Genomic DNA, 25,666 nt, shown 5'->3' with positions numbered 1-25,666 from the left:
ATCTGACACCAGGCGATCTAGATGCTGAGGAGGAGGGGATGGACTTTCCCAAAATAGAACAGATGGAGAAAGTATTTAAGAGGGAATCCCTTCTTAGGGGCTCCTCACCGTTGCCTTATCTCAGCCCTTCCCACGGATCCTGATCCATCCCCAAGTGAGTACAAGGGGAGGAGGCTCTGGGTAGAAGAGACTGGATCTACAGTAAGAGAGGATGCAATGCACTGAGACATACTAACGCCCGTGCACATTTGTCAGGACTAGCCTTCAAGCCATTGGCATTGTTGGATAGTATAGCTGGGACTAGCATTAAGCTATCATATTCAAGGGCTTTATAGCCTGATATTTTTTATTTGCAAGCTGAGCATGGTCAACAGTTGAGAGCTTTGGATGATCAGAAGTGATCAATGAATCACTGCTATACTGGTCGTTCCTCCAGTGCAGCAGGTGTCTACGAACCATGAGACATGGGACACACCTGGCTTTAGTATATATTCTTATTACTGTATCTTAGGAGAACATAGGACCAGTAAAGAGGTATTCCCATCTTGGACATTTGTGCTCAAAATTTTTTGGAAGTGAATGGAGAGAGTCGCGCATGTGCAGCCACCTCTCCATTTCCTAAAGAACCCGGTTCACGAAACCGGTGTGGGTCACAGAGCTGGAAACCCTCATTTTTAATGTCAGAAATGGGTATACCGCTTCATCAAGAATAGGAAACAAGAAATAGGAATTGTCTTTTAAAGAGGTCCTTTCACTTGATAATTTTATTGTCGCTGTTCCACCAATTTTGGAACAGTTTTTCTTTTTTTTATGTTCCCGTCTGTTCAAAAGTTATGCCCTCCCTAGTAATAAAGATGCAAATTTTTCCTTTAGCCAATTGGGCGTATACCGCAGAACTTCTCTATGAGCGTTTGCTTTTTCGCTTCTATAACAGAAGTTCTATGGTATAAGACCAGTTGGCTGAAAGAAAAATTTGCATCTTTATTACCGGAGGGCATAATTTTGGAGCATTAAAAAAAAAAGAAAACTGTTCCAAAATCAGTGGAATAGCGCCAATTAGATGGGGTACTTAGTTTATGTTAAAAAGTTCAGTGAAATGTCCTTTTAATATATGATCGAGTACAAGAGTGAAGGAATGAGCAATTTGTAAGATATATGAAAGGATATACAGCTCTGTATGTTCAGAATGCATAAAAGGTTCAGTCGTGAAAAGTCACGATGAGATTATTCAGTTGCCGTATTTTATGAAATATTTTGCACTTATATTAGGTAGATTGAGGTCTCTGCAAAATGTGTAAGTCGTATTGCAAATGCTTTTATGCATAAATAGCCGTAAAAGCAGGAGCAAGTCTCAAACTTCCATTAATCTTCATACATCTAAAATGCAGATGATGAGCAAGCGGGCATGTAAAGCTGGGCACAGTACCATTACATCAGCAGATACAGGTGGTACTCGAGTTCACGTTCATAAATGTCACCATGTTCCATCCTGTAAGCCAAGGGTAATGGATCCTTATGGGGGGCGCAAATATGTAGACTCAGCAAACGCATTCAATTATTGACTTGAAGCGTTATCGAGTTCCAAAAGATCATCTGAAATAAGAGTACGTGTCGACTCGTTTCGTTTGATGCAGATGTGGGAGTAAATGAGAGTGACAGATTTATGAGGATGTGTCGAAGGCACACTCAAGTATCAGAAAGAATCTGCAAAGGGGTAGCGTTGTGAGCCTGGCCTAAATATGGGCAAAAGTAGCGGCCGTCCAGTTGGCAGCTTCAGAGTTTGGGAAAGTCAAGAAGTTTTGAGGCTGCCAAGGTATAGGAAGAACATTTTATTGGCTAGTTTCTTAAAGAAAAACTCTACCTTTGGGAGACTACTTCACTAATCCTTCAAGGGAACTAATGTGAATGTGCCAATCATTCACTTATATAGATCATTGGAAATGTAATAGCCTTGCATAGTCAGGAAGAAACATAGACTTTCCAAACATCAGGGAAATACAAGTATAGTATGGCTTGGGTGCATAAAGTGTATTTTTCATTTTTACTTACTTATGTAGCACCAATAATTCCGCAGCACTTTACAGGCATCATAATCACTGTCCCCGATGAGGCTCACAATTAATTTCCCTACCAGTATGCCTTTGGAGTGTGGGAGGAAACCGGAGAACCTGGAGGAAACCCACGCAAACACGTTCTCCTGGCAGATGTTGTCCTTGGTTGGATTAGAACCCAAGCCTCAAGCACTGCAAGAATACAGTGCTAACCACTGAGCCACCCTGCTTATGTGGTATGGGATTAGTTGGAACCATTTCATAAAATACATGGCATAGAATTTCTCAACATAGTAGTGGTCGTGTACCTGCCTGTTACGAAATCAATGATAAACCTAATCTTTCTAAAGTAGAGGAGCAGATAACTTCCACATGAGCTCAAGCAACACTTGGCTTTAGGGAGTATCGGATTATTCTAATCTTATTTATCTAACCTATAGAATCACTAGTGATCTCATTATTGAAGATAAACTGATTTCTAACAATTTTATTTTTGTTTTTTCATAATGTACTATGCTATTACAACAGGCAGTTAAACTTCTATTCCCATTTTGCTAATATTTACCATACACATAAGATACTATATCTGTTGGGTAAACTGTTCTTTTACAAGACCGCTATCTCTCCTGAATCCCCCATTAAAATGAGCACTTGTTTTGGCAAGGCATGTATTTTCAGTGGAGAGAGGGAAAAAAGCTCCTGCCAGATACGTCTGGCAGTGGCTTTTCTCCCCTAAAAAAAAAGGTCAAACAATTGAAATTATAAGAGCCTTATCCTTCTCTCATTTGTCACTATCTGTCCCCCATACACCTCAGACAGCCCGCTTTCATCTAACATGCTGGAAGCCTTAAGTCTTAATTATAGAGTGCCAGGAAGCTGTTATACATGGAGTTGTTTGATCAGATCTTCAGACTAGTGACATGACATGCAGAAGTAAAGTTGTCTATACACTTAAGATACAGTAGCACTTAGTTAAATAATTACTTAGCTAATAGCCATCCTTCACGACCTCCCCCCATGCGCATGAATGCCACTGACAAACACCTATATCCACTATGAGAACAAATGGATTGAGCATGTTGAAATCTAACTGACTAATCCTTTTCGCCCCTGAAATCTGTTGTAAGAGAAGAGTCGAGGGGTTTCAATACTGGACCTGATGAAATTGGCATGTTTGGCCCCACTAATATATATTAAGAAGTTAAGGACAGTTTTTTTCCCTTGCTAGCATGAGTTAAGATAGCAATTAGTTTTGATCCTGTAAAGACACCATTTTTTTTACATTTCTTCTAGGCGCGTTTTCCACACACCAGAGCGCACTATATAAATTAATTGTAAAGTAGTGCAGCTATAATTAAATTATAATGTAAGTATCCAATTTTTGCTCCTATTTTATTCCTGCTCCTCTCTTGAGTTTTTCGTTTTTCGCATTTTTTAATTCCTCCATACGGTTCCAGAGATATGGGCTTCTTTACTCAGTGATAATTCATGTTCTTTACTAAAGGGGCGGTGCTTACAGGGTAATACAGCAGAGCAGCCTACAGACACGCCCCCAGAGCAACCCTGTGAGCCACACCCCCTGAGCACTGACCAAAATATGAAGCACTAAATAAAAAAGGCCCATATCTCTGGAACCGTATGGTGGACTTAAATAATACAATACATTAAATACTCAGGGGAGCAGCGGGAATAAAATAAGCGCAAAAGCGGCCACTTTTAAGCTGGTGCCACTTTCTCTTTAAAGTAGAGAAATAACAGAAAAAGGAAAGAAATGATGTTAATAAAACACTGAGTGTAGTTGGCAAAGAGTTGAGGCAGATTTTCTTGCCATGTTGAAGTGATGTGGTATTATTTCATAAAGATACTTAAGTTGCCCTCTAGCTGTCATGGTCAAATGCCAAAAAAAAAAAAAAGAGTACAGGCACTAAAATTGTGCAGCAGTGGCCCCAATTCCCCAGTAGATGCTGGTGAATCCGCTCAATGTAAGTGTTGGCCGACGCACAATACATCAGGAGATAGATGCTGAAGTGTAATAACTGTCACATCCATGTATTTATCAATAGGATTAATGAGCGCTGCATTGTACATTATATACCGTCACCAAATGCTGCGCCAGATACACCCCCTGCAGCACCGCATCTACATTCATGTCATCTATATTTATGATGATTGTGATTGGACTAAAAAACGTCGCTTTTATTGCTCGCGAAGACGGAAGAATCAGACAAGTGGATGTTAATAACTGGTGTTAACCCTTCACTGCAGAAATGCTGATGACATGCAGAAGGTATCAAATTGGCAGTGCAAATGTATGGAGGCTTCAGTCGGCTCTTGAAATAGTGAGAAGTGATTTAATTTTACCCCATATTTTAACGAGAACATATTTACGGGTGCAGCTTGTTCTCAGGATGTGGCATTAGGGCTATGCTATTAACCCTTTTATAAATGTCAGAGAGGCTCAGCGTCCTAATGAACTACTTCTCGTGTGAGTCTCATATCCTAGATCTGATAGTGGGGGATTAACTGAGGACTGCTCTAAGGTATCACGTAACTGAAACAGGTGGCGATTTTCGGTTAAGTAAGGCCAATCAACAGCCCAGAGTGTTATATGGTTTCCTTCAGACTGTCTCATGTTTTAATTACTGTCTGATCATTACATTTTTTTTTTTTACAAAATATTAAAGTATAAGAGGTCCATGACCATTCGGGGCCTATGGGCTTAGTTGGGTGATGTTAAGTTGTCCGGCCACATAAAACATTAGTATTTTGATGGATCAGTGTAAGTGATCCTGCAGACGATCCTATACCTCGGACAAGCACTATATTTTGTTTTGATGGATAGTTTTCATCCCCATGTTATCCAAGGAAAAAAGTCCCAACATGCACTAGTTGCATCCGATCAGATCGCACTTGGCCATTCATGTCTAGGTGTCAGTGGAAAAAATCGTCATCCGAGTTTGGTCTGCTGACACAATGGAGAAATTCTTCTTTTTTTCTTCACATCCGAGAAAATCTGATTAAACTCTGATTAGCATAATCAGTCTGATTTTCTCGAATGAGAGAAAAATGGTCGTGAGACCCTAGCCTAAAAGACAGCTGTCTACTGACTGCTCCACGTGGAGGGTCACTGCTCCTGGACTCTTCTTTTTTTGGGCCTCCCTTTATGGGCATACCTTGAAACTCAAGGGCCTCGATGCAAAATCTCCAACAGTGTCACCAACTTTCAAGTGTCTTTACTCATATTTGTCTTCTCATATGGGCAAAAAGAACCTTTTGGACCTTCCAAGGTTCCAGGTCCTTGGTGTCACTTCAACCCGTGTTCCCACTCTAGTTACACCCCTGATTGTATGTTTCGATGAAGAACCTACTTAAAGATTTTGGGGGAAATTTCATAAGATTTTGTACACTTGTTTTTGTCCAGAGTAGTGGTGAAAAATGTGATACATTTTTTTAAATGGTCTATGCCATTGAATAGATTTGTCATCTTTTAGACCAGTGTTCCCCAAGTTTGGTCCTCAAGAGCCACCATCGGGTCATGTTTTCAGGATTTCCTTAGTATTGCCCAGGTGAGAATTCCATCATCTAGACAGGCAACAATTCCATCACCCGGGCCATACAAAGGAAAAAACACGACCTGTTGGTGGCTCTTGAGGACTGGAGTTGGGGAACACTATTTTAGACTGTGCACCACAAAGGCAAAAAAATGTCCATTATTATTTTTTACATATGATTTTAAATCTGTTGGGTGGTTGAGGGCCCCATAACTCCCGTAAGCACAGCCCACGATTTGGGGAAAAAAGAGACTTTCAGACCAGAATTTTTACCTTTTTGTAGAAGCAATGAGAGCATCGTAAAAAATGATAAATTCTTTGCATAAAATCAGAGACTTTCACGCCAGAATTCTTCCGCTAGCCGCTTTCATAAATTTCCTTAGCTGATATATCTGAAATGTAATTGAGAAGGTTCTAAAATACTTTCCTTTTAAATCTTGCCAAGTATTACCCATTAGAGATTTTAGGCAGAATAGGACACATGAGATGGAGCAGAGGGTTAGATCGGGTCTATATTACCGCTACTACTCCATAAATACACAGCTAACGCCCCAGGTGCCAGTTGCCGCAGCCAGTAAAAAAGTGATGCCAGCACAGAATTTGGGAGGGGGTAGGCAGGATACAGTTACTATTAAATCGGGGATACATAACACCTAGTGTCCTGCACTGTCAGCAAGTTGGTGTAGGAGAAAATCTATCTTGGCAGACACAATGAGACCCTCGGCATCGCTCCCTGGCGTGAATCATATTTTGCCACAAAGAAATCGGTGGTTGCTCCTCCAGGCACTTGTATATCTCATGGACAATCCTGACATTTCCCACTATGTGCGTCACACTGTCTTAGTAATCCGATCAGTCTCCAATAGTCAAAGAAATGTCACTAAGACTGTAATGAGTTTTTTTGTAATGACTGTTTTTTATACACTTTTTGTTTTTTGTTTTTCTAATTTCCTTCTCATCCAGAAGAAGCAACACTCAAATTACCACCATTGCCAACCTCGGAAAACTAACAAATGCTTTGACCAGAGGCATTTTTTGTTAAAGGGCACAGGGCCACAGTCATGGAAACCCTTTTGCTTGGAGGTGTTGATGCTAAAAGTGTATCTTGGTATTCCCAACGTGGCATAGTGCCCAGGGTTTGAGAGATGCATCCATCAAATGGTCTTAAAGTGACCTCAGTGTTCTCCCCGAGGCTAGAAAAACATTATATCATGTCTGCGTAGAATCTTTACCGCTATAATGATACGGTATGTAGTCCGTACTTGGAATTTATTTACATACCTTTATGTCTGACCTGAGACAACCACAACTGTAAAAAAAATAAGTTGTGCAAAAGTCTGGCATCCACTGTCAGGCTGAAAAACAATGAGGTCAACTTTTTTATCCGGCTCCTTAACCAGTCAAGTTATTGATCCCATAGAGAACAGTGGAACCACAAAACAATGGGTCAGTCATCTATGTAGATGCACCCTGCCGGATCCCTCCGGTGTTTGCTGGGTGATCCAGAAGTCACAACTCAATGTAAGTCTATGACCACAACGAGGCCAGAACTAGGTTTTCATAGACCTCAATTGAGAGCTTGTGACCATTACCTCTGACCGAGAAGTTGTAGTCACAAGATGCCGGATCTTGATCGGAGCGGCATAAGACAAAGGGTTTTCTTTCACTTGTATGTTATTGATGACCTATCCTTAAGATAGATCATCAGTTTCAGATTGGTGGGGGTCCGACACCCGACACTGCCACAAATCAGCTGTTACCGGCTACGGCAGCGGAAGGATGTAAAACTATATGGATCAAAGCTGATCTGCAGTACCAGGCAGGGTCACCGTGACAAGGTTGGATGGCTTCCGCATTTTTTTATCAAAAAACATGTCAATCAAGTTCCGTATATTATTTTCATGCACTATGCTATTTATTTATTTACTATTCAATCATTAGGTTTCTGTCTTTAGCTTTTTAGCGGCCACTAAACAGTCTGATGGAGCAGTAGTTCAACTCCGTAGACTGTATACATTGGGCCAGTGCCGCAACTGGTAATAACTGGTGGGGGAATATGATGGCACGTGTGGTCTGTATTGTTTGTATTGTACTGATTGGCTGTAATCATCGAAATACATTACAATAAACACAAGGATAATTCTGTGGGTGAAGATTATCTCCTTGATTATGTCCCTCAGAAACATACACATTCCATGATTGATCCTGCTTGGCTTTGTGAATAAATATTACTTCAAGCCTTGGAACGTCATTATTAAAGTTTACACTTGGCACTTTGTACCGGATGTAATTGCCCGTTCTCCACTGTAGTCCCTTTGCCATGTGGGTACTCTCATCTGCCACCTATTTATTGGAATTTTGAGTCTTGTAATGTCGTTCTTTAAGTAAAACAGGTCACCAACTCACATCTGATTGTTAGCCTATTGATAGAAAACTCCAGACTTTTGCTACTGACAGATATGCGATATTGGATAATATTCTTCATTTAAAGTTCCACGCCAGTGTTTTTCTTTTTAATTTCGTCCCTGGAGAGGAATCACTAATGTCCCTAGTAATAAACTTACCAGCCGCAGTCTTCTGCTGTTCTCGGCGCCGATCAGATCGTCTTCTGCACATTGTGACCTACCGGATCCCTCCGGTGTTTGCTGGGCCATCCAGAAGTCATAACTCAATGTAAGTCTATGACCACAACGAGGCCAGAACAAGACTTCAATTGAGAGCTTGTGACCATTACCTCTGACTGAGACGTTGCAGTCACAAGATGCCGGATCTTGACGGGAGCGGCATAAGACAAAGTCTGATATTTTTGACTAGAAAATTATGAATTCAGCACTCCCAATTCAGATGCAAGAAAAATAGAAATTATTTTATTGGTATGGGTACATCCACTGTTTGACGTTTCGGCCAACCCTAGGCCTTCATCAGAAATTCTCTTCAGCTCTTGAGGATGAAAAGGTCAGGTACACCTGAGCAGAAAAGACATGGAGACATTCACTGCTGTGCCAAGGGTAGGGCAAGAGCTGAGGAGAATTTCTGATGAAGGCCTAGTGTTGGCCGAAACGTCAAACAGTGGATGTATCCATACCAATAAAATTATTTCTATTGTTCTTGCATCTGAATTGGGAGTGCCGAATTCATAATTTTCTGTATTTTTGGAGTAGTATCCTATTCGTACACCCCTGAATATTGGAGCCCTTTTTTAACGTTTATAATTTTGACTTGTTTGATTTGGTTCCCTTTATCTACTTTTAGGACTTGTTTGAAAATCCAATGTAGTTTTAGGTCACATTTATGACAAAGTACGAAAAGTTCTGAGAGGTTCACAAACTTATAATAATCACCACTTCAGTTACTATACACAATGAGCAGTTTCTATGCTTGTAGGAAGGAAAGCATGATGACTATGACTTAGGGCACGAAGTCTATCATCAAAGGCACAGGCCCTTCTGATGATGGTACTAGAACAAAAAAGAGTCATTAATGCCAAGATCAAGTCATCCTGCCTCGGCTCTATATAGAATGCATACGTCTTTATTCAGGGATGCCCCGGGCCATAGTTTCTGGGTATTCATCTTACCTGGCACCGGCCCTGATCTGCAATGCAGGTACTGCTATAATACACAATATGTCGTCCTTTATAATTATGACCTATAACGATACGCTGCAGAGGGGATGAAGGATTGGCATGATTGACAGAAGGGCCAAGGGTGTTAACTATTTAAAAGTTGCTATTTTTCTGTTATTAAAGCCCACGAGGGGCGCACGAACGTCAAATTTTTGCTGCAGGCATGCAGTGTTTAGGAGGAATATCAGCAAACTGGGGAACGGCGGATTATATGCAGTATGATAAAGCACAGTCCTGCCAGTAAAGCCTTTACTGCAAAATTAAGCAGCAAGTAAGACTAATCAATGAAAAAAAAAAAAAAAAATCTCTGCTGCAGCTTTGATGTAACTGCAGGAAGAAATTGATTTATGCTAAGAGCATGCAAAGCTTATCAGGGAAAGTATAGGAGGCTGAAATGGCGTTAACCCTCTGGGTAAGATGACTGTATAGCGGGGGAACCTGCCCCGGTGATTAGACGCAGAGGATAATGTGACATTGGTAAATTCTCAGGTGACTGGCATCTTGCCCCGTGGCTCAGCGCCAGCAGTTTCGCCCTCAGCTAGCCACCCCCCTTAATATACTGTCACCGGAGTTTGCGTGCCTGCAGGCAGCCGCAGTCAGGTCGGCTGCCCCTTGGAAGTGATGAGTCCAGCAGAACATCCCCTGCCTCTCAGTCTGTCCCATTCTCTTGCAGATCCAGAGCCGCAATGTCTATGACTGATGTACTCGCTGCTGCCGACATCTCAAAGGCTGTGGGGGCCTTTGCAGGTAAGAGACGTTTACGCTTTGGGTCTATGCTGGGGGAATAAAAATTAAAAAAAAACTTATTTAAAAAAAGAAAAAATTTGGACAAAATCTGTGAATTTTTCCTACTTTCAATATGACAACCGGAAAGTCGAAAAAGTGGAATTTTCGACACTTTGGATGACTTTTCTATATCTCGTATATAAAAAATAACTTTAAGATTTAATAAAAAAAAAAAAATTAAAAACTCACTTTTTCGCGGAGGATTGACCTTGTTCAACCCATGCAAAGCTTTATTGCGCGAGCTGCATGTTCCCATCCCCGGTCTCCCTCCCATCCCTGGTCTTTACTTCTTATCTTTCCTGCTGACTCGGTGCATCCTCCCATCTCATCCCTTATTCTTTTGTGCCCGTCTGTCCTTCACAACTGGTTCTGTCTGTATAAATCTGCAACAAAAAAAAATAAATAAAGTGAGTCGTTAGATCGCGTTCGCTCTGAAGGAACATCTGATTAACATCTTTATATCACGGGGAAAAAAAAAATTGCAGCCTGAGGGACACCGAGCCGTATTGTTCCCTGAAAGCAATTAAAGATGAAATGATGCTAGCGTCATATCCAGCCCGGATTATGATATGCTGTAAATTGTGTCCTCATCGTGTAATCTGCAGCATGACATTTAAAGAGATACTTTATTAACTACATCTGGCAATAAAATGTGGAATCACTGTAGATTGATAAAATAATACACCAAAAATTCACACTGCATTTTTCAGGCTTAAATTGCCATCTCCAAGATCCTATCCCAATATGTAGTAGGTGTGATAATAATAATATTAGCAAATACCTTCAATTAGAAATGTAGTATAGTTCTTCTGATTAGCTGTTGCTTACCCCATGTGCAGGGCATTGCAGCAGCTTAGGTATTCATGGTTACGACTGCTCATATAGTTGTTAGTGGTCATATCTATGGATACCAAAGCTACTACAATGCCCTGCACATGGGGTAAGCGACAGAGCTAATCAGAAGAACTATGCTACATTTCTAATTTTAGATATTTGCTAATATTACATACTGGGATAGGCATTTGGAGAGTGGAATACCCGATTAAAGCAATGATCCCTTTTGGTTGTCCTGTTAGAGTATAAAGATCTATCCCAACTAATTGACTCCCATAGATTTTTCATCCCAAAGTGTGCATGCAAGTGATTCCTTTGCTCAAAAAAAGAGGATTCCAATGATGGCCGTACTGAGGATGTGCAATCTCAAAGCCCCTTTAAATGCAGTAACCTCTTTTAAAATATTTAGACTTTTTTTTAATTTCCATCCTTCGTGACCAAACCTCTTAGTGACAGATATATGATGATTATCCCAAAAGCTTGCCAAAGAATAATTAGCCATTCTCGTTATGTGTATGGGCACATTTATTATTAAAGGGCATTAAATGGGCTATTCTAGGCTCCTTCTACATAGACATCATAGATTCGGTTAAATAGAAACCTTGACGCACTGCAGGATCCATGGAGCACTGGACGCCAGGGTCAGAGCACTGACCTGTGCGCATATAATGGGTGTATATATATATATATATATATATATTCCATCTTACGTTCATGGAATATGTGCGGACTAACACATTTACCATGAACAGCTTTGTATCACACTAGAGAGGACTTTTTTAACCTCTTAAAGACCAAACAGTATTTTTTTTTACAATGGGCCTTTCGAGTCCCAAGTCTGCAGCTTTGTCTGAATTAAAACAGTATTCCCATCTCCAAGATCCTATCCCAATATGTAATAGGTGTAATAATAATAATAATATTAGCAAATACCTCCAATTAGAAATGTAGTATAGTTCTTCTGATTTGCTATGTAGCTTACCCTATGTGCAGGGCATTGCAGTAGCTTAGGTAACCATGGTTATGACCACTCATATAGTGACAGTAAGTTGTTAGTGGTCGTAACCATGGATATCTAAGTTAATGCAATGCCCTGAACTTGGAGTAAGAGACATAGCTAATCAGAAGAACTACACTACATTTTAAATTGGAGGTATTTGCTCATATTATTATTACTACACCTACTACATATTGGGATAGGATCTTGGAGATGGGAATATCAATCTAAAGCTCCTGCAATCTAGCAGGAGAAGGTCGGATCCTCGGCTGTCAGAAGAGGGGACAGATGTGGTTTAACCCTCTTCTGTCTTCTCTTTTCCAGGCTCAATAGCATTCAGTAAGTGCTATGGAGTGAAAAGGAGCAACAACAATGGCAATGCCTCGTTTAGACCCGGCAGTCGCATGATTACTGGGTGTCTCCCCAGCACAGCAGAGCGCGTCAGTTACTTGTGTCATGACACGTGGCTGTTCTGGCATAGGATCGGGGCTCCCGTGGATATCCCCGAAGTCTCGTATGACATCTTGGGGGTTGTAGCAATTTCAGTACATTGTCTGCAGTCTGATGAAAGCTCTGATTATACGGACATTGTGTGTCATTTGGTTAATGGCCTGCATGATAAAGCCAGTGATTCTCCAGAAGCAGAAGAGAAGCTTTGCGGCCATATCAGGGCATTGCTCCCGTTGTAATCGCTAAATATATTAATTAAATATCTGACAGTATTTTAAGGACTTCGGCATTCCTTATATTTCCATCCAGCTGCTGAATCTTTTAACTACAAGAAATTCTTCGAGTTGGTTGGCCTGAAGTCCAAGAGTAAAGATGTCATGAAGAAAGTATTCGGAATCCTGGATCAAGATGCCAGTGGATTCATAGAGGAGGAAGAGCTGTGGTGAGTACCACAGTAATTAAATAATTACATTGATTAAAACATTAGGGCGTATATATATAAATTATGGGGCCCTACAACAAAAGTCCTAATTGCCAGCTTCCAAAAAAAAAATCTAATATATGAGGCGGTATCACTGCACATAGGTATGGTAGGAGTGGGAGAGGGACAGGTAGTGCCGTACAAACGCAGAAATTGTGCCCCTATTGAAGCCCCTTAGTATTCTTACCAACTGAGACCTCCTTTCATGGCACCCATAGAGTATGATGCTCCTAAAAATGTCCCCCGTCCCCACAGAATGACCCTCCCACAGTGAATCCCCTTTACAATTTCCTTCCACACTCTGTCCCAACTCTGCACAGTATGATGACCCCACAAGGCCCCTAGCAAAGTTTTATGTCCCCAGAGTACCTGCAACATAGTATGATGCTGCTACAGTGCCCCAAACTAGGTGTGATGTCCCCACTGTGACCGCCATGCTTTATGATGCTTTCTATAGTGCCCCACAACACAGTATAATGCCCTCCCACATCCACCCAACACGGTATAATGCCCTAACACATCCACCCAACATGGTATAATGCCCTCCCACATCCACCCAACATGGTATAATGCCCTCCCACATCCACCCAACACGGTATAATGCCCTAACACATCCACCCAACATGGTATAATGCCCTCCCACATCCACCCAACATGGTATAATGCCCTCCCACATCCACCCAACACGGTATAATGCCCTCCCACATCCACCCAACACAGTATAATGCCCTCCCACATCCACCCAACACGGTATAATGCCCTCCTACATCCACCCAACACGGTATAATGCCCTCCCACATCCACCCAACACAGTATAATGCTCTCCCACATCCACCCAACACGGTAAAATGCTCTCCCACATCCACCCAACACAGTATAATGCCCTCCCACATCCACCCAACATGGTATAATGCTCTCTCACATCCACTCAACACGGTATAATGCCCTCCCACATCCACCCAACACGGTATAATGCTCTCTCACATCCACCCAACACGGTATAATGCCCTCCCATATCCACCCAACACGGTATAATGCCCTCCCACATCCACCCAACACGGTATAATGCTCTCCCACATCCACCCAACACGGTATAATGCCCTCCCACATCCACCCAACAGGGTATAATTCCCTCCCACATCCAACTAACACGGTATAATGCCCTCCCTCCCACCCAACACAGTATAATGCCCTCCCACATCCACCCAACACAGTATAATGCCCTCCCACATCCACCTAACACGGTATAATGCCCTCCCACATCCACCCAACACGGTATAATGCCCTCCTACATCCACCCAACACGGTATAATGCCCTCCCACATCCACCCAACACGGTATAATGCTCTCCCACATCCACCCAACACGGTATAATGCCCTCCCATATCCACCCAACACGGTATAATGCCCTCCCACATCCACCCAACACGGTATAATGCTCTCCCACATCCACCCAACACGGTATAATGCCCTCCCATATCCACCCAACACGGTATAATGCCCTCCCACATCCACACAACACGGTATAATGCTCTCCCACATCCACCCAACACGGTATAATGCCCTCCCACATCCACCCAACAGGGTATAATTCCCTCCCACATCCACCTAACACGGTATAATTCCCTCCCACATCCACCTAACACGGTATAATGCCCTCCCACATCCACCTAACACGGTATAATGCCCTCCCACATCCACCTAACACGGTATAATGCCCTCCCACATCCACCCAACACGGTATAATGCCCTCCCACATCCACCCAACACGGTATAATGCCCTCCTACATCCACCCAACACGGTATAATGCCCTCCTACATCCACCCAACACGGTATAAAGCCCTCCCACATCCACCCAACACAGTATAATGCTCTCCCACATCCACCCAACATGGTAAAATGCTCTCCCACATCCACCCAACACAGTATAATGCCCTCCCACATCCACCCAACACGGTATAATGCTCTCTCACATCCACTCAACACGGTATAATGCCCTCCCACATCCACCCAACACGGTATAACGCTCTCTCACATCCACCCAACACGGTATAATGCCCTCCCATATCCACCCAACACGGTATAATGCCCTCCCACATCCACCCAACACGGTATAATGCTCTCCCACATCCACCCAACACGGTATAATGCCCTCCCACATCCACCCAACAGGGTATAATTCCCTCCCACATCCAACTAACACGGTATAATGCCCTCCCTCCCACCCAACACAGTATAATGCCCTCCCACATCCACCCAACACAGTATAATGCCCTCCCACATCCACCTAACACGGTATAATGCCCTCCCACATCCACCCAACACGGTATAATGCTCTCCCATATCCACCCAACACGGTATAATGCCCTCCCACATCCACCCAACACGGTATAATGCTCTCCCACATCCACCCAACACGGTATAATGCCCTCCCATATCCACCCAACACGGTATAATGCCCTCCCACATCCACCCAACACGGTATAATGCTCTCCCACATCCACCCAACACGGTATAATGCCCTCCCACATCCACCCAACAGGGTATAATTCCCTCCCACATCCACCTAACACGGTATAATTCCCTCCCACATCCACCTAACACGGTATAATGCCCTCCCACATCCACCCAACACGGTATAATGCCCTCCCACATCCACCTAACACAGTATAATGCCCTCCCACATCCACCTAACACAGTATAATGCCCTCCCACATCCACCTAACAAGGTATAATGCCCTCCCACATCCACCCAACACAGTATAATGCCCTCCCACATCCACCCAACACGATATAATGCCCTCCCACATCCACCTAACAAGGTATAATGCCCTCCCACATCCACCCAACACGGTATAATGTCCTCCCACATCCACCTAACACAGTATAATGCCCTCCCACAGCCACCTAACACAGTATAATGCCCTCCCACATCCACCTAACACAGTATAATGCCCTCCCACATCCACCTAACACGGTATAATGCCCTCCCACATCCACCCAACACAGTACAATGCCCTCCCACATCCACCCAACACGGTAAAATGCACCTAAACTGCACGGTATGATGTCCTCACAGTTCCCCACACAGTATGATGCCCTCGTAGTCCCCCACATGGTATAATGTCTCCACACAAAGTATAATGGCTGCCAGGTTTCCCACACCCACAGTATGATGACCCAAACAGCCCCTCTCACAGTATAATAGCCCCAACTGTCCCCTCCCAATATCTATCTATCTAATATCTATTTATTATGATCTATTTCTTATCAATCCATCTATCTATTATCTATCTATATATCTATCATCTATCTATCTATTATCTATCTATCAATCTCATATCTATCCATTATCTATTGATCTATCTATCATCTATTATCTATCATCTATCTATCTATTATCTATCTATTATCTATCTTTCAATCTCATATCTATCTATTATCTATCTATCTATTATCTATCTATCTCATATCTATCTATCTATCTATCTATCTATCTATCTATCATCTATCATCTATTATCTATTTCATATCTATCTATTATATATTTCATATCTATCTGTCTATTATCTATCTATCTATCATCTATCTATCTATTATCTATTTCATATCTAGCTATTATCTATCTATCATCTATCTATCAATCTCATATCTATCTATTATCTATCTATATATCTATCTCATATCTATCTATCATCTATCTATTATCTATCATCTATCTATCATCTATCTATCAATCTCATATCTATCTATTATCTATCTATCTATCTATCTATCTATCTATCTATATATCTATCTCATATCTATCTATCTATCATCTATATATCTCATATCTATCTATCTATCTATCTATCTATCTATCTATCTATATATCTATCTCATATCTATCTATCTATCATCTATATATCTCATATCTATCTATATATCTATTATCTATCTATCTATCTATCATTTACATATCTATTATCTATCTATAATCTGTCATCTATCTATTATATATATGTGTGAGAGGTCATCTTGAGCACCATCAGTGTCACTATACATACATCTTATACCTCTTTCGATTCAGTGAAAATAGCGAGAAAGACCCAGAGGGTAGAAACCTCACTGTATGGATTCTTGATCATCATTGACAGCAAGAACGCACTTGCTAATCACTGGTGAAACATCTGACATTCCTGTGTGTCATGAATCACAATAAGGCTATGTCCACATGTTGCCTTTTTGCAGCCTTTTTATCTCTGCAGATAAAACCTACTAACTTGGCAGTAAAGAAACTGTTTACCAAAAGCAGGTTTTGCTACATTTCTGCAGCTTTTTTTGCAGCATTTTTTTTTTGTGTGTGGTTATGTTTCATTTGTCCACAGTAATTTTAATAAAGTTAGTTTTATCCACCAAACATGCTGCAAAAACGCATGGTTGGATTTTATTTCCAGCATTTCTGCACTATTTATTGCTTTTTAGGGGTGAAAAAATGCTGCAAAAACTCTGAAAAAAAATTAACATGCTGCAGGTTTTAAAAAACGATGCAGTTTTCCAATTCAGGCAGAAAAGAAAAGCAAAGTTTGCATGAGATTTCTGAAATCTCATAGTTTTTGCTGGCATTGTAAAAAGCAGCTTTTTATTTGCATTAAAACTTTGGAAAAAAATGCAACATAGTAATCAACAGATCCATTTTACTCCACCTGTTCTCAAAAAATGGAACAGACAGAATGTCCAATTGCAAGTGTGATATATGGCGTATATGAAATACTCTCTAAGGCCGGTTTCACACGTCAGTGGCTCCGATACGTGTGGTGACAGTTTTCTCACGTACCGGAGACACTGACTCACGTAGACACATTAAAATCAATGTGTCTCTGCACATGTCAGCGTGTTTTCACGGACCGTGTGTCCGTTTGAAAAACACGGAGACATGTCAGTGTTCGTGGGAGCGCACGGATCACACGGACCTATTAAAGTCAATGGGTCCGTGTAAAACACGTACCGCACACGGATGCTGTCCGTGTGCAGTCCGTGTGCCGTGCAGGAGACAGCGCTACAGTAAGCGCTGTCCCCCCAGCGTGGTGCTGAAGCCGCCATTCATTTCTTCTCTCCAGCAGCGTTCGCTGGAGAGAAGGAATGAAAAATTATTGTTTTTTTATTTTTTTGGGGTTTAAAATAAAGATCCTTGTCACCACCCCCCTCCCAGCCCCTGTGCGTCCGCCCGCTGGAAATAAAATACTCACCCAGCTCCTTCGATGCTTCCTCTCAGCGTCGCAGCTCTTCCTGTATGAGCGGTCACGTGGTGCCGCTCATTACAGTGATGAATATGCGGCTCCACCTCCCATAGGGGTGGAGCCGCATATTCATCACTGTAATGAGCGGTACCACGTGACCGCTCATACAGGAAGAAGCTGCGGCGCTGAGAGGAAGCATCGAGGGAGCCGGGTGAGTATTTTATTTCCAGAGGGCGGGCGAACAGGGGGTGGGAGGGGGGAGGTGACAAGGATCTTTATTTTAAACACAAAAAAAAACAAAAAACAATGATTTTTCATTCCTTCTCTCCAGCGAACGCTGCTGGGAAGAAGGAATGAATTCCGGCTTCAGCACCAGATGCAGGGGACAGCGCTTATCTCTAGCGCTGTCTCCTGCACGGTCCGTGTGGTACCCAGTCGGCACACGGCTGCCGCACATGTGCACACGGACACAGATAACTCCGGTACCGATTTTTCCGGTACCGGAATTATCTGGACGTGTGAGACTGGCCTAAACCGAACCCAATAAGGACCGGACGTTCGTTTCAAGGGATTTACCAGGACTTCAAGGTTATATTCACACTTCCAAAAAACATCTGTTTTCCAGGCCGAGGACACTCTAGGAAGCTCTCCTTTCCTCTAGAGTTTTATAAACCTCACACATCTTTTCCTAGCATTTTTTTTTTAGCCATTACATGAGCATTTTCTGTTCTGGCAGCATATTTTTGTTTGTTTTTTGGGAGTTATTTAGAGCGTTTTCCAGTTGCTTTTTGACATATATAAAGATATTAAGAAAATTCTAGTGTTTTTTGCTGCACTTAAATGCTACAAAATATGCCAAAAATACACCCTCAACTTTCCCACTGACTTGTACTGAGTGTCTTCCTGGTGGAAAACGCCTAAAATATGGACATGTTACTCTTTTTAAATGCTTGACATCTATTATAAGCCTGAACATATAAACAGTAAGGCTATGTTCACACACTGCGTTTTCACTGCATTTTTTTCCCGCAGGCAAAACCTGCTCTCTTGGCAATAAAGGAAAATATGTAGAACAAAGCGGCAACACTCACCAGTCCAAGTGTGGTCTGAATCCTTTTATTGAGACATATCAAACAACACCGTCATCTTCACGGCTCGGGGTGGTAAAAACAGGGAAGGAGGTGAGCAGGATGTGACGACGGCCGTTTCGCGCCTACAATAGCGCTTCCACGGGTCTAAGGTGCAGGGGAGTGACGCAGACTAAAAAGGTGAGTAGGAGTAGAAACCCCACCCACCCCACGCCCCTAAAACCTTAAGACAAAATACAACATGTGCGTGACATAAAACATATTAAAAACCGGAAAAAACATCCCAGAATAAGTACCAAACCTAATACCAGCTCAAAAACCAGAATCTTATAAAGCGGCCGGGGAGATCACAATAATGTAGGAGATATCCACCCACATCAAGAGCAGCAAACATACCATGACCCCACCTATAATCTCTGTTTTTTGATTATGGTATTAGGTTTGGTACTTATTCCGGGATGTTTTTTCCGGTTTTTAATATGTTTTATGTCACGCACATGTTGTATTTTGTCTTAAGGTGCCAGGGGTTAGGGGCGTGGGGTGGGTGGGGTTTCTACTCCTACACACCTTTTTAGTCTGCGTCACTCCCCTGCACCTTAGACCCGTGGAAGCGCTATTGTAGGCGCGAAACGGCCGTCGTCACATCCTGCTCACCTCCTTCCCTGTTTTTACCACCCCGAGCCGTGAAGATGACGGTGTTGTTTGATATGTCTCAATAAAAGGATTCAGACCACACTTGGACTGGTGAGTGTTGCCGCTTTGTTCTACATATTTTCCACAGTTGCATACTTTTTTCATGCGAGCACCTCTACCTGAATATCGGACTCCTTTTTTACACACCTTGGATGGACCGCAGCTGACATTGGGTCGTGGAACAGCTGTGCGGCTTTGCTTTATCTCTTTTATGCTCTCTTGGCAATAAAGAAGCTGCTTACAAAAAGCAGATTTTGCTGCGTTTTTTTGCTGCGTTTTTATTGTTGCCTTTTTATTGTTGCTTGTTTACTATGGGTTTTTTGCATCGTTTTTGCTGTCTCTTGTGCATGTTGATAAAGGTTAGTGCCCCCCCCAAAACGCTGATTTAACGTTCTTAGGTTTACGAACCAAAAACGCAGCAAAAACTGATACCGGCTTTTTTTGCTGTGTTTTTGCTGCCTTTTTGCACTACCCATTAACATAGTAACATAGTTATTAAGGTTGAAGGAAGACTTTAAGTCCATCTAGTTCAACCCATAGCCTAACCTAACATGCCCCAACATGTTGATCCAGAGGAAGGCAAAAAAAAAACATGTGGCAAAGAGTAAGCTCCACATTGGGGAAAAAAAATTCCTTCCCGACTCCACATACGGCAGTCAGACTAGTTCCCTGGATCAACGCCTTATCAAGGAATCTAGTGTATATACCCTGTAACATTATACTTTTCAAGAAAGTTGATTGATTCCTATAGGTGAAAAAACGCTGCGAATACACTGAAAAAAGTGACATGCCGCAGTCTACAAAAACGCAGCAGTTTTCCAAATCAGTCAGGAAAATAAAACCAATGTGTGTGCATGAGATTTCTGAAATCTCATAGGCTTTGCTGGTAGTGTAAAATGCAGCTGAAAATGTGCATTAAAAAACGCAGCAAAAAAATGCAGTGTGTGAACATGGCCTTAGCCATATTAGGTCCATTCTTTTAGGCGTTTGTGCAATGTTTTCAATGGAAAAAACAGTGGAAAAAGAAACACTGTGAACAAACATACACTAATACTGAGGATCTATGCTTAGGATAGGTCATCCATATCAGATCATTGGGGGGCTGACTTCTGCAGGCACCCCCGAAGATTAGATGATTGAAGGTGGAGTGATGCAGCAGTAATGGCACAGCTCCCTACAAAAAGTAGTGGCTATAAATAGTACTGAAAACTCTACAATTAGATCTTCACAAGAGATATAGCCATCATGGAAACTAATAAGATGTCACAAACTATAAAACAAAAGACCCGGAATTCCTTAAAGGGAACAGTCAGGTTGTTACAGTCTGACCGTAGACTGCAGGGTGTAGAGAAGGTGAATCAGAGCAGAATGATATTTAGGTTCAGTATAACTTATAATTTATTAATTGAAATCCATGGTGTTTGTGTGCGTAAGAGTCCAGTGGGCGGACCTATTGACAGTCTTCCTTGTACTGATTCGGTAGAGATAACTGTCAATCACTAGTAGGACCGCCCACATAAATATAAACACCAGGGATTTCTAGCTCTCCACCTATTTGTACAATGAGAAGAATCAGCAGGGAAACTGTTTTAAAGGGTTTTTTCAGCTTAAAAAAAATTACATGCTGAAGGCATGTAGATAAAGAAGAAAAGAAGCTGTACTCACCATGGAAGTCTGCTCTTTTCTCCAGCACTGCAGCTGTACCTACCACGGGAAACTGCTCTTTTCTCCAGCACTGCAGCTGTACCAACCACAGGGATCTGCTCTTTTCTCCAGCGCTGCTGATGTACCTACCAAGGGAAACTGCTCTTTTCTCCAGCACTGCAGCTGTACCCACCACGGGAATTTGCTCTTTTCTCCAGCACTGCAGCTACACCTACCACGGGGATCTGCTCTTTTCTCCAGCACTGCAGCTGTACCTACCATGGGGAACTGCTCTTTTCTCCAGCACTGCAGCTGTACCCAGCACGGGAAACTGCTCTTTTCTCCAGCACTGCAGCTGTACTCACCACAGGGATCTGCTCTTTTCTCCAGCGCTGCTGATGTACCTACCAAGGGAAACTGCTCTTTTCTCCAGCACTGCAGCTGTAGCCACCATGGGAATCTGCTCTTTTCTCCAGCACTGCAGCTGCACCTACCACGGGGATCTGCTCTTTTCTCCAGCACTGCAGCTGTACCTACCATGGGAAACTGCTCTTTTCTCCCTCCAGCACTGCAGCTGTACCCACCACGGGGATCCGCTCTTTTCTCCAGCACTGCTGCTGTACCTACCATGGGAAACTGCTCTTTTCTCCAGCACTGCAGCTGTACCCACCACAGCGAATGTGCTCTTTTCTCCAGCACTGCAGCTGTACCCACCACGGGAAACTGCTCTTTTCTCTATCACTACAGCTCTGACAGTCGTCATAGGACTGGAAGCAATGACATCTCCACCAGCACTTTCCTGACCAGTCAGTGGCCGTAGCGCTCAAATGACCAGTGGTCATGGCGTCATCTCTAGTGGTCTGGGTTTGGAGATTGTCAGATCAGCAGCGAGGATCGATTCTCTCAAGGCGATTTTTGGATTTTCTTAGTCTTTTATCCTTTCTTTTATCATTTCTTTTAAGAAGACAAAAAAGTAAACTGTTTACATTGTTAATAACATCAATAGGAACAAAGATGAACCAGAAGAACTGATCGACAGATCACCACATTTATTCTATTTTTTTTAGCCCTCTTTTTTAACAAATACAGCAAAGAATCTGAAATATCCAGTCTTTTTATATAACACAAAACTCATTCACATGTCTATACGATATCAAAAATCCAACTTCTCCACTGATTAAGGGACCAAACACTTTAAGCGTGCATTGTAGGAACACTCATTTCTCGATAATCATGAGGTATAAATGGGCTGCCAATCATCCGACTAATGAGCAAGACACTTGTTCGTCAGGTGAAATGGACTTTAGTTTTACAAATCATTGTTCTCGGCAGCAGATCGTCCTGTGGACACAAGAACCGTGCTACCAAAAATGATGACAGCTTATATACACAGAACCATCTATGAATGATTGTTTGGAAGGGTGGTGGTGGCCTGTTTAAACAGGATATCAAATGATTGCTTATCGGCTTCTATGTAGCCAAAATGTTACAATAATAATAAAGTAATATTAAAATGTTAATTTGATTACAATGTATCAATGTAGCAAACATGAAATTATGAAATAGCAAAATTGCAGATTATACAATTATGTCTAATGACTTTCCCCATTCTCCAGTCTTATATTGAAAGGTTTCACTCCTGATGGCAGAACTCTCTCTGCCAAGGAAACTAAGGAACTTCTGAACGCCGGTGACAAAGATGGAGATGGTAAAATCGGCGTGGATGGTAAGTGTGTGGTAAAATAAGAAAGTGTCTACAGGGGTAGATGAGGTATCTGTGCATTTTCTGAGTATCACAGTGATCCGGGATTGTAATGCACAATGTATGACCACTAAAACTCGCTAAGGAGACATCCTTATCATCAGCACGTACACTGCATTTAAGATGGTCATATTTTGGTAGGTCCGGTCAATATATGTCAAGTCTCCCAAAAAAACATCAAAGAAAGCTACCAGACCCTTGCCAGAATAAAAAAAAAAAATTCTGTAGGGCAGAAAAGTCACCAACCCTCTGCTGACTACATAACTGTGGAGCTTCAAACATTAACGTCAGATCAAAAACTGTGCACCAGGAGCTTCATGGTATGGTTTGTTACAGCTCACGAGCTGCATGCAAGCCTTACATTACCAACCACAATGTTGTATGGAGTGGTGTGAAGCACGGGGCTACTGGACTGTAGAGCAGTGAAAACGTGTTCTGTCAAGTGACAAATCACATGTCTCGATCTGGTATCCTGATGGATGAGTCTGGGTTTGGCCAACATTAAAGTTTGGTGGAAGAAGGAGAAGGCTATGGGCTTATTTTTTAAGGGTTGGCTTTGGCCCCTTAATTTCAGTGAAGGGAAATCTTAATGGTTCAGCATGCAAGACATTTTGGACAATTTGAGCATCCAACTTTAAGGGATCAGTTTGGGGAAGGCCCTCTTCTTTTCCCCATGACTGACTGAGTGCACAACGCAAGGTCCACAAGGACATGGTTGGGCGAGCTTGGTGTAGAAGAACATGGCTGAACCTGAACCTCCACTCCATCCAACACATTTGAGTTGGATTAGAATACAGATTCTAAGCCCTGCCATCCCATCAGTATCTGACCTCATAAATTCTCTTCTTGATGAATAAGCAAGACTTCCCACAGACACCTTTAAAATCTTATAGTAAGCCTTCCAAAAGGAGCAGAAGCTGGTTTTGATGCAAACGAGGAGTACCAACTCCACATCAATGTCTAAGGATTTTGAATGGGATGTCATGAAAGCTCCTGTAGATATCCCTTTGTCCGTATAGTGTAACCCAACACATGACTATGGCAGCTAATCACTGACCACAATGAGGACCACGACAACCTCACCTGATTGCAGTGGTCAGGTGTCAAAATAAGATGTCACCACTGCTGCGGAATATGCTAGGACCAGCGAAGAACCACGAAAGTGTCATTCATCATCTGATTCTTTACTTATTGTAAGCCGTATTAAGATTATTTACATTTTAAATGTCTGGTATAATTTAATAAGTTAGGAAGTCTCCAACACACCATAAAAAATATATATTAACATATATCATGGAAAAAGTTTATTAAATTATTGAACAATTTACAAACATCGCTGATTGCCCGGAAAGTAATTAGTAAACCGGTAAGCAAGCATTTACCGGCTCCAACAACAGAACATTACCCAGTGTGAGATACGTTCCCCGGTCGGCTTTAAATCACTCTCTTAGATTCTAATTCCAATAATTCTTTGAAATGTATCTGATTGGCATTATATGCTTTAATCGATCAACATTCATTAGAAATGTAATTAATTTAGTTACGGGACAAGACATACACAGATTATTCCAGATGCAGCATTACATACCATTTAGCATAGTAAACATTTGGGCCAGAAATCTTTTCCTCTCCACATGTGTAACAATAAAAAATATTCAATTTATTCTATCATCCGACGATGGGTCTGATATCTTTGATACTTATATGCTGAAGTTGATCAGTTTGATTGGATTCATTTTTATGCATTTTATGCTTTATTTACGCTATATCAGAAACAGCGTTGACTTAAAGAGAATTTGTCACCAGGTTTTTGCAATGTAATCTGAGAGCAGCATGATGTAGGGGTTGAGACCCTGATTCCAGCAATGTATCACTTACTGGGCAGCTTGCAGTCATTTTGATACAATCAGAGTTTTCTCTGCTGCAGATGTAGCAGAGCTCTGAATGCTGAGCCCTGTATAACTCTGCCCACACCACTGATTGGCAGCTTCCTGTGTACACTGTAGTCAGTGATGGATGCAGGGTTAGACTAGGAGGCACAAGGCACTTCATCCTCTAGTGATGATCTCCTGATGACGAAAACTGATTTTATTGAAACAGTGCTGTAAGTGACACATCACTGGAATAAGGGTCTCTGCCCGTACACAATGCTGCTCTCGGATTACATAGCAGAAACTGTTGCTGGATTCCCTTTAAGATGATAGTAAAATACATTTTTGTACCATATTTGCATTTGCCTTGTGTCCCTTTCCTCAGAATGACTTACTCTTATCTTGTGTTCACAGAGTTTGTAACCTTGGTGAGCGAATCCTAAGCAAGAGAAGCTCTGTTGTTATTTTAGCAAAGCCTTTCCCCTCCTTGGACACCAATTTATTTATTGCTCCCGTTTTATACTCCACCTCTGGTCCCTGCCTCCTGGATCGCCGTGCTGGAACAAAGCGTAACACAATGCAATAAAGGGCAAAAACATCTCAGAAAATAGAA

The 25,666-nt window shown here is 42.1% G+C and overlaps 1 protein-coding gene across 1 annotated transcript; it reads left to right on the top strand.

Annotated features, from left to right (window-relative positions):
• The first annotated feature begins 20 nt into the window (after positions 1–20).
• PVALB (parvalbumin) lies at positions 21–25,666 on the top strand. Its single transcript, XM_077278081.1, has 5 exons — positions 21–154; positions 9,901–9,974; positions 12,604–12,736; positions 23,037–23,146; positions 25,468–25,666. Exons 2-5 carry the CDS (start codon positions 9,914–9,916, stop codon positions 25,494–25,496), a joined length of 333 nt encoding a protein of 110 aa, XP_077134196.1. The 5' UTR covers positions 21–154; positions 9,901–9,913; the 3' UTR covers positions 25,497–25,666.

This window comes from Ranitomeya variabilis, chromosome 8 (genome assembly GCF_051348905.1).
Source record: "Ranitomeya variabilis isolate aRanVar5 chromosome 8, aRanVar5.hap1, whole genome shotgun sequence".
NCBI lineage: Eukaryota > Metazoa > Chordata > Amphibia > Anura > Dendrobatidae > Ranitomeya > Ranitomeya variabilis.
This window is presented reverse-complemented; position numbering and strand designations above follow the sequence as displayed.

Bases quoted from the DNA above. Each gene is read 5' to 3' on its own strand.
- PVALB (XM_077278081.1), top strand. From the start codon at position 9,914: ATGTCTATGACTGATGTACTCGCTGCTGCCGACATCTCAAAGGCTGTG. The intron at 9,975-12,603 runs GTAAGAGACGTT...ATTTCCATCCAG, and splicing joins GGCTGTGGGGGCCTTTGCAG to CTGCTGAATCTTTTAACTAC. The intron at 12,737-23,036 runs GTGAGTACCACA...CCCATTCTCCAG, and splicing joins ATAGAGGAGGAAGAGCTGTG to TCTTATATTGAAAGGTTTCA.